Consider the following 10,535-nt stretch of genomic DNA (forward strand, 5'->3'; position numbering starts at 1 on the left):
TGCTACCTCCACCACCTTTTGTCGGCGGCGTTGGCAAGATAAACCGCGCGCCCGGACTCCGCCAAGTCAACTAGAGTACAACGGCACGCGGAAGCTAGCTGCTCACCGCCCCACCGGCGCCGATCGAATCCACCAAGCAAGCCGCCGCAGCAGGAGAGGACCGGCGATCCCGATCCGATGGCGGCGCCCTACGGAGCCCCCCCTCCTCCTCCTCCGGCGGCGGCGCCGGTGGCGGTGGTGTCCCCGCAGTTCTGCGCGCCGTACGTGGTGCCGCTGACGGTGACCAAGAAGGCCATCAGCCTCTCCGACGGCGACTTCACCGTCACCGACGCCAACGGCGCCGTCGTGCTGCGGGTCAGGGGCGCCGTCTTCAGCGTCCGCCACCGCCGCGTGCTGCTCGACGCCGCCGGGCAGCCCGTCCTCTCGATGCAGGAGAAGGTAATAAATATTAATAAATAAACGCGGATCCGCCATCCATTTCTTTGTCTCTTTCTTTCGATTGGCTTGATCTGAGTTCAGGGGATCGATCGTGTTGACTCCTATAAATAATCAAAGGTCCAAGAACCTGGAACAAAAAAAAGAAAAGAAACATCACTCTTGATCTATTCTCTGTATTTTCCCCTTATTCGTTCTTCAAAGTTTCTCACTTTGACTCGAGGGTCCATTTGGAGAGGAAAGATAGGAGCAGGATGTGATCGATTTGAGCAATGAATTTGTGCTTCAAATCCTGATAAAGAAATAGTATATTCCACTGCTTGATCAGTATAGAAGTATAAACTGTGAGGTTTCAGTCTGGAATGAATGAGGGAGTCAAATTCAGGGGAACTGCAATTTTTTATAACAGAATCAGTTTTACTATAATCTGAGCGTCAAGTTCCTGGCATGGAAGCGCGTCTGCATCGTCTACGTGGCTGAAGTTGACCAGAGGTTATTGGGTAACGATTGCAATAATTTAGTTCCCTGTGCAATCTCTGTCACAACCTTTCTGATTCAAAACAAATTTTACGATTTGGACTTCAGGCTTTGGGATGCTTCCGCAACCGGGCTTTGCGACGTTATTGAGAAGTTTGGAATACTACATACTCCTTCAGAATTCAGACTGAGTATGATATCACAAAGTTTAGCGTCATATAGCAGCGGTGGGAAGATGAAAGTTATAGACTACTCAAAATACGTGTTGTGATAAAAAGATCTCAATCTCTGAACTTTGTTGTACCAGCGACGTATTCTAACCGTCTGTATTAGCTTGTACTGTCACAACCGGGGTCTTGTAGAGAGCTCTGCAAGACTTCATTCTGTTACAAACGCACCCAATGTGCATGCGTTTTTCTTTTCAAATCAGATCCTCCTAAGAGGCTAACATTGCAGTAATTTTTTTAAAAAAGGTGCCCTGTAAGTAGACTAATCATACCATTCCAGCATCTTCTCACCCTTGTGCATCATCAGGTATTTAGCATGCACAACAGATGGGAAGTGTTCAGAGGGGACAGCACGAACGCGAGCGACCTGCTCTTCACCGCGAAGAAATCCTCAATCATCCAGCTGAAGACGGAGCTGGACGTCTTCCTGGCCTCGAACACCGCGGAGCAGGCCTGCGACTTCAAGATCAAGGGCAGCTACTTCGAGAGGTCCTGCGCCTTCTACCTCGGCAGCTCCAACACCATGATCGCCCAGGTGCGTGAGTACCAACAAAAAAAGAAGAAGAATTTGGTTCTGTGTTCTGGTCATGTTTTGGAGTCGATCTGGCAAATGTCTAGCTGATGACGTGCTTGCCGTTTGGCGATCGATGCTGCAGATGAACCGGAAGTTCACCATCTCGAATGTGCTGCTGGGGAAGGACACGTTCGGCGTCACCGTGTTCCCGCACGTCGACTACGTGTTCGTCGCGGCTCTCGTGGTGATCCTGGATGAGATTCACAGGGAACGATCCGACTGATGAGCAGGCCAGCCCCAACAAAGCTTCCATCAAGTTGGACGCACGTTGCTCGTGTAAACTGCCTTTTTCCGGTACAGGGTTTTGCTTGTGAAATTATGCTAGCAGGAACAACAACTATAGAACTTTGATGATTTATTTTATTTCATACTGTATTATCATGCCAACGTTCGATTATGTGTACTATACTATTTGTTTTTTTTCCAATTGGATTTGTTTTTTTTTCAATTGGATTTGAGGGCTATTCGGTTACCTCTTTCTGTTTCTTCGCCCGGACTACGGAGTGCACTGACTTGTTTGGGCCGCGGCCGGCATCGGCCCTTGAAATGGCCGGACCAGTCCATTCAAGAATGAATGAGGCTGGAACTTTAAGAGAAAAAAAAACCCAGCCCATATGTGTACAAGGGAGCCACCCTTTGAGACATATCCATCCAATTCAATGGCCTTTTATGCTATCCATATCCATATCCAACTAAAAGCATTTTTTTGGGGGAAGAGAAACTCTGAAATAAATATTTATATTGGTTATGCCGTAAGCTGTTTCGGCCTCTGGGCTGGACATATGAGTTGGCTTTAGGCCCACTTGGCTGCACAGGGGCAAAGAAACACAAAGGAGCCATGGAATCTCTACCACATACACTGATTTTTTCCCTTCGATTTCCTGTTCCCCAAATTCTTCCCCATCTAACTGCGCTCTTCCCAGACCATAATTCTATTAAATTCGGTGGTAAATTTGGGTCTTCTCTGTCGTGGTTTCCTGCCGGCTTACCATTTTCTGGACTGGCTGCTCTGAGCGAGAATTCGGCCCAGGGAGCATTGCCTGCCGGCCCAGCTAGGCAGGAAAGGCAGATCCTCGCATGGGCTTTGTTTCATCCACTCCAGTGCTGTGCGCCTGCCCGCAGGGAGCGACTAGATATCGCATCAGTGACAAAATCGGACTTTATCGTCTAAAGCGTGCGGCCCAAAACCTCTCTCGGACCTGTTAAGCACGCGACTGAGAATCTCTCACCGGCCTACTATCATGTGCTGCCGTCCTACTCTGTCTCTCCAGCCTGTAGGATCACATGCCTACGGATGAGAAAAAAGTATGCATACATCCAACAAAGACAAAACTTATGATGCCACACTACATGCATGCAGATGTGAAATTTAAAAGAATGATTTTACGAAGCAACCTTCTCATAATTTTTTATTATATATAAAATTTGAATTCTGTTAACGTTAAAATTTTGCAAGTATAATTTTGCGGAGCACAACTAGAGCCTAGAGCCGATGGAGGCTTTCAGGAAGACCGATGGTTGTTTTGTTCAAAGTACGGGTGATCTAGAAAAATCATTAGAAGCTGCCGTCAAAGGAGACGTGACATTGGTCAAAGATGATGCAGATTCGGTCAAGAAGCTGTTAGAGGAAATTTGAATCGGACTAGTAGATGACGTCAGCAGAAGATCTTACGAAAGTCTAGTTTCCTTCTAAAATATCTTGTAGATACAGTGGTTTAAGTTATTTTTTCGCTCAAGTTTGTTAGAGTCGTGTTAAGTCAAAAGTTTTAGTATCAGGCTATAAATAATAGCAGTTAGGGTTTTGTAAAAGACAATCATCATTTAATACAATTTTTCTTGGCACTTCGCTAAAACCCCAGGAGTAGCAATAAAGTACTATCTCGGCGAACTCTTCAGCATGTAGGGCTGCATCGATTCGATCTTCGGCTCGCTGGTAAGTTTGTTTTTATCGGATTATCTAGGCTTTAATTACTAACGCATCGCTGTAGTTTCGTCTAGTTCAATCTATCGAGTTGTCGATCTCTATCAAGTTCTTGTAAGGCTGTATCGTGTGATCTCTTGCTAGTCCTTAATATATTTTATATTTATCTGGTGTTTATCATAGAGTTATCGGTTTTGGTTAATCTTTCCACGCAGTAATTTTAGTAGCCGATCTACTTGTTGATACTCGCTAAAACTATCAAGTGATCAAGAATCGTGGGCTTTGTTACGAGCCAATATCAGTTGGTTCGTTTTGTTCTAGCTTAATTATCTCAGGCTGTCTCGGTTGGGTCCGATTCTTGAGTGATGATGTTAGGTCAAATCTCGCCAACTAAATCCGTTTGCCTTGAATCTCATTGGTTAGATGCATCGGTTAATTCTTCTCAGTTTATCGCCCTGCTGTTAGCGCTGTCTCGGCTAAGTTCGATCCGACTAATGGTGACGGTAGATTTAGTATGATTAAACAACCATGTTTAATTGTGCAGATTTTGTCCTTAATCTTGCTTCATATGCTTCGGTTTTTTGTAGCCGATGGACATGTAGGAATCGGACATCTCGGCCGATGCGATCTTTGGAACTATTCGGAATTCCAGCCGATGCGTTCCTGTTATTTTACTGGTTAAATTTCTTTTTTCCTATCAATTGCAGGTCAAATTGATTGGTACGCCCCGAACCTAATTTGCAGGACCTGCACTTGAGATAAGTAGAGCTCTCAGGCCTTAGTATGTCGTGCTCCGCAAGATTCACCGTTTGATTTTTACGGCAACAAATTCTAAGTGGAACAATGCGGAGTTCATGAGCCAAAGTTTTTTGCACATTGCCTAAGTTATTAATAAGATTTCATTTTAAGTTATTTGGTCATATGACTTAACAGTTTTGGTTTCTACCTTGAAAATTTTGCAATCCTGGTGTTAAAGTCTTCTCTCAAATGACTTGGAAGACCTAAATATTTGAATCTACCTTTCAGATCATGACTCCTAAGCTGTTGAAACATATGAACTTTTGGCCATATGACCTTGAAAACTTTGGATTTTTTTCTGGTCCATGTTTGAATTGGACCCAAAGATTTTTTCCCGCATGACTTGAAAGCTTCTGAATTTCCAGTTTAAACATCTTAATTGTTGAGTCCAAAGTTCGACTTATGTGTACAAATAGGTCACTATATGTGAAGTCTGTCATACAACGTAGAAGCTGAACATTACTTACTCTCTATGCGTCAGCAATAAATAAAATTCTATGTTCCAAATTAAATATTTGTAATATTCAGCTCTTAAATAAATTTAGAAGGGATTGGGCTAAGGGTAAAGAGGATTTTACATAAATCTCATATTATTATGGAGTATAATATCAGCATAAGGACGAGTTTAATAAAAAAATTAAAAGTTGAGAGATTATATTGTCCAATTTAAAAGTTGAGAAATAAATTTGATTCTCTGTTTAAAGTTGAGGGACTAAAACGTCTATTATTGCGAAAAAAGAGGTATGCTACAAGTGCAAACTGAAAAGTAAGGAGCTAAACAAACGTCAGACGCAAGGACATGGACGTGGGACCCACCACTCATCCTTATCACTGCCTTCCATCACCAGCTCGGTGATCCCCATGCGGCCGTGCCTGGCCGAAAATGCCGTGTCGTCCCCGCCCTTGGACACAGCAATCACCGGTGGCGGCTGTCCGCATGTGCCTACGTGCCTTCGAGCTTGATGGCAGCCACCGGTGGCAGCCCACGCGTCGTGATGGAGCCGTGGAGGCAGCAGCTCGCTTCCCACCTAGAGCTCGCCATGGGAGGCCTCCCTGAGCTCGCGACGCCGCCCCGAGGTCGCCGCGGCGCCAGGACTCCACTCGCTGTTTTGAGCTTGCCAAGCTGCCTTTGAGCCTCGCTCACCAGCCAGAGCTCGCTGCATCATGCCCAGGCCTTGGCTATCACTTTCCTCCCTTCCAGCGACGACACTATAAAAACCATTCGTAGCAACGCGTGGACTTAGGACTTTTCCACAGGCGGGTCAGAATATAATCCATTTCTACAAAAATAGCAGGGATACTAGAGCAGCTAACCCACCCCTAAAAATATATCATTAGGGGCGCCACCCATCCCTAAAGATAGAATTTCCAGGGGCGGTGGCACCCGCCCCTGAAATAATTTTTCAAAATCATACAGAAAATCCAATTAATTCTAAAAATATAGCAAATCACATAAAAAATTTAAATTTGTACCCTAAGGTTATTGTCACCTATAGAACTAGAAAAAAATATACCAAATATATTTCAATATATATAATTCTTAAGAGTGTGCAAACCGCAAAGTATGACTTGAGTTGTATGAGAATTAATTAAATTTGCAGAATAAATTTAAAAATCATTTGTAAGAGCGAGTGGTGGCCTCACCCGCCCCTACAAATAAATTTGTAGGGGCGGGTAGGGACGTCACCCTGCTGGAAATCAATTTGCAAGGGCGGATGACGCCCCCATCCGCTCCTGGAAATGCACTTTCTGTATATGGAACCGGCGGCGGGGATTTGGACAAATTTTCGATTTGAAGCGGGCTACGTCGAGAGGCTGCCGAAATTTTGTCTCGAGCCGCCGCAGCCGCCGCTCCTCCCCGCGCTACCGCCTCCTCACGCCGCCGCAGCCCCGCTCGCCCCACGCCGCCGGCCTCACCTACCCGCACGCCTCCTCCCCGCCGGCCTCCTCCCGTGGATCTACGGCCGCGGGTCCAGACGGCGCCTCCTCCTGCGGACCTAGCGGCGCCTCCTCCCCTCCCGGTATGTTCTTGATTTTTTTTCCTTTCTTTTTCCATTTCAATGCACACACACTCTAGCACACACGCGCGCACGTGCGCACACAAACTAGTTAGTGATTTAGTTAGTAAATGAGAAGTGTATTTGATATTGTTTGAATTAGTTAGTTTTTTTCCATTTCAAAGATTTCATTTTAACGATGTAAATTTGAATACAGTTAGTGAGTTAGTTAGTAAATTTGCTTGATTTTGTATGCTCAATTTGAATTAGTGATGTTCCGTGGTGGTGGCCGCCGCGGTGGTTTTGGTGGCCGTGGAGGTATGGTCGAGGACGCGTTGCCTCATAGTCCAGGACTTCACTTTTCTGGCGCCATTGGCTTGCCATTGTGCAATCGAATGCGCAGATCAATTCCCAACGTTGTAAGATTCATTCCTTCTTTTAATATAGTTTTTTACTACACTTGAATAATTTCTAAATTTAGTTACATACAATGCAGCTTATCAACAATATTAGATGCCTCAAAGATGTTGTCGAAGTTGTGGGTGGTACTACTCCTGTAGTGCAAACCGAAGTTGTTCATCAACCTCATTTCAAATAAGTATATATCTCTTTTCAAGTACCTGTTCAAAACATAGACTTCACCTTGATGGCACCAGGAGATGCCATCCCTATGGTTTCAATTGCCGCAATGGGTGGAGTTACACCAAATTGAGTAACTTATGAGAGGCTAGCCGTGGAGGCCTGCCTAGAGCAGCTTCAAGATCATGGGTATTTTGTGCCTGACTTTTCATATTTTTGAATAAAGCAGCTCGAGGTGGGAGAAAGCAATGTTATTCATACTGCTGAGAGGCTTTGCTAACTTAACCAAGATAACAGGGTATACGATATTCTTTTTATCATTGTTAAATCTAGTTATGTCACATCTTTCAACTTTCATAATGTTATTATCACCTTTTAGGATCTCCTCCAAGGTGCAATGAGCTCTCGAGCGATTATGGATCAAGCCATTGAAGCGGTGGATGTAACTTACATGGGTCGAGAGCTATTCTTCACCAGAGGTTTGAAGTTTCAAGCAAAACTCACCTTCTAGAGGTCAAATCAGTTTAACACTCTATTGTTCGATATTTATAGTACTGTATGTGTCTATCATTGGCAAGCGGAGGAGAGTGCACTTATGTCCATGCTTTAGCTTATTTTGATGAAGTTCTAGGCTGGACGATTGGAGACCTTAACTATCTTCCATATCTACAGAAGCGGGTCGGAGGAGCATGAATGTGTAATATGCATTGTTGTACCATTACCCTTTCTTATGGATTTGAACTTGTAGTATTGTAATAACTTAAGACCTAAAGTATTGATGTACAAACTTGCACTATTGTAAGAACAGCGGCATGGATGTACCCTTACTCTTTCCTTATTGAGGTCCGAATTGGTTATATAATTTCATGGCATATACAGTGTTATTTGAGTGTTAGATCTGAATGGGTTAATTGAGAATCCCATTTTAAAAATTTGGTAAGAAAAGGTAAAAAAATTTAGCGTGAAGGACATTTCCAAGGGCGGCTGAAGCCATCACCCACCCCTAGAAAACAGTAAATAGTTTGCAGAGGCGGGTGATGCGGTGACCCGCCCCTGAAAATGGATTTCCAGGGACGGGTGATGGGGTGACCCATCCCTGAAAATGGATTTTCAAGAGCGGCTGATGGCTTGACCCGCCTCTGGAAATTGTCCACGGGCAGTCGCGTTACCCACCCCTACTAACAGCATTTGTAGCTCTGAGAAGTAGGAACGGGTATCGCGCTCGCCTCTGGAAATGCCATTTTACCCGTCCCTAAAAATATTTTTTGTAGTAGTGGAGCACAGGCCACCGCTAAATCGCATGGCCGCTACAGCAATTAGCGCCGCTAAATGACGCAAAATCGCTTGTAGCTGAAGTAGCGGAGGAAATTGGATTTGCGTAGCGGTAGCCTCGTCCACACGCTATAGCGCTGCTATAGCCCGTTATTTGCTACGCTGTAAGGAACATGACCCCATTAGGTCATGATTGTGATTTTGGTGATTGTGTGACAACATAGTCAATGGGACTAATAAGTTTGTGAGCTCAAGTTTGTAGGATTTCTAGGTCCCATGGATGGAATCAAATCCATATACAAGGCAGTTCAAATTGTAGTCAAGACACCCAAGTTGTAGTGAAAATGTAAAGATAGAATATATTTGATGTGTCCAAATGACCACAGTGATGAATTGGACAAATTGCAGTAGAAAACAGGCGACCGGTTTAACCGATGCCCCTAGTTCTGAATTGACCGGTGCATTGGAGAATTGCTACTGTGATCAAGTCAGTAGCACTGGTTGAACCGACGCTACATGAAGGGAGGCGTCGGTGCAATGAGGAGAAGGCATGGCGATCAAGTGGAAAAATACCAGAGGCACCGGTTGAACCGACGCCCTTGAGTTAAGCGTCGGTGCATTGGTAGTTTATGATACAGAAGCGTTTGGAGTTGGAGAAGCCTGAAGGTCTTCAGCACCGGTTGAACCGACACCCGTCAGTGCAAGGTGTCGGAAGGTGTCGGTGCAATGACGTGAGCAGAAGATGACAGTTGGAGTTCAACGGCTAGTAGGCAGGGTCAGTGTGACTGGTTAAACCGACGGTGGCGACGGTTGAACCGACGCTTTATGCTTTTCTGGGTAAAGTAAGCAACGGCTATGAGCTACCCTCTAGCCTATATAAGACCTCACCCCGGATCATTTGAGATCGCTGGAGTTTGTGTGCAGCACCCATACTCTGAAGAAGTTCACAAGCCAAATAAAGAGCTCATTGATCAAATTCTTAGGTTTAGCACAAGCTTTGTGAGATGTAGTGCTAGGCTACCTCTGGAGAGAGTGTGAGAGCAAGGTGTTGTGACCTTGCGCTGGTTCCATCAAGCTTGTATCTCGGTATGCCAGCCCTTTGGAGTCTTTGTGGCTCGTCGGGAAGTCTTCGACCATCCGGCTTGATGTGGAGCGGCGACGGCAGCTTTTTATGCGGGGAGCGAGGAGACCTCTCTTTCGTGGAAAGCTCCGTAATGAAGGCGGCATCAAGATGACCGAGGACTTGGCTGAGCCTTAGTGGACAAGCCTTTGTGGCAAGTCAAGAAGAGTCTCGGAAGAGACTTGGTGACTGGGAAGCAATATTCTTTGTGAGTGTTTCAACAATGTAGACTAGGGGTGGCTTAGTGCTTACCGAAACCACGAGATAAATCCTCGCATTAAGAGTTTGCTTCATCTCATCCCTCTCTACGTTTCCGCATTTCATACATACAACTTGTATGTCTTTATTTTCTTAGTGTAGTATCTTGATAGGAGTGTAGTATCTTGATAGGATTGGTTATATGTTACAAAATTTATTTTAGAATAAGAGTTCACGTTAGATGAACCATAGTTGCACACCGTACATTCTAAATTATATCAACCGGTATCCGGGTCCTAAACAACCAAACTGAAGTCCGAGCGGGGCCGGCCCGGCGTTGCCGCACAGAACTGCAGCACGTGCACGTGGGCACGTGACTGCCACCACCATCAGCCAGCCTAATGTTCCCAGCAGAGTGCGGCAGCGGATACCCATTGAAGGACCGCTCCAGCGTGGACCCCGCATGGATAGGAAAGATACTCTCCAGCAGTTTCTCGTATAACGTTGCGGAAATGAGTGGTCTGTGGTCCCCACGTCAAACTCTTCACTGCTGCTCACCCCTCTCCCTGGTCCCTCCACCACGTGTCGCTGCAAGAGGCCCTCCCCACCGATCCGATACAGGAGAGAGGCAGCGCCAGTTTGGGGTGCGTCGGAGGCTGTCCGGATTTTCGGAAGCTGGATCGGTTGTCTGCTGGGTGCATGAACAGTGGCTTTCAGCACCCTTTTACCGCATCGGATGCCGGATAGGTTCCCTGCTGGGAACAGCCTGCCACAAACATCGAGACATGCGTGGGCATCCGCTACGAGAAGAAAAAAAAAAGTCCAGTCATTAGAGATCGGCATCGTTCGTCAATCGCGCCTCTCATCCAATAGGCGTCTCACGATTTGTAAAAGGCGACCGGCAAAACCTCGTCACTATTGACAAATAGCTGTGGCA

At 45.6% G+C, this 10,535-nt stretch overlaps 1 protein-coding gene across 1 annotated transcript; it reads left to right on the top strand.

The window, feature by feature from the left end:
• Positions 1–24: 24 nt before the first annotated feature.
• On the top strand, positions 25–2,161 carry LOC112880322 (protein LURP-one-related 15-like). Its single transcript, XM_025944873.1, has 3 exons — positions 25–438; positions 1,447–1,674; positions 1,796–2,161. Exons 1-3 carry the CDS (start codon positions 178–180, stop codon positions 1,934–1,936), a joined length of 630 nt encoding a protein of 209 aa, XP_025800658.1. The 5' UTR covers positions 25–177; the 3' UTR covers positions 1,937–2,161.
• Positions 2,162–10,535: the final 8,374 nt, after the last annotated feature.

The sequence above is a fragment of the Panicum hallii genome, chromosome 2 (genome assembly GCF_002211085.1).
Source record: "Panicum hallii strain FIL2 chromosome 2, PHallii_v3.1, whole genome shotgun sequence".
Classification (NCBI taxonomy): Eukaryota; Viridiplantae; Streptophyta; class Magnoliopsida; order Poales; family Poaceae; genus Panicum; species Panicum hallii.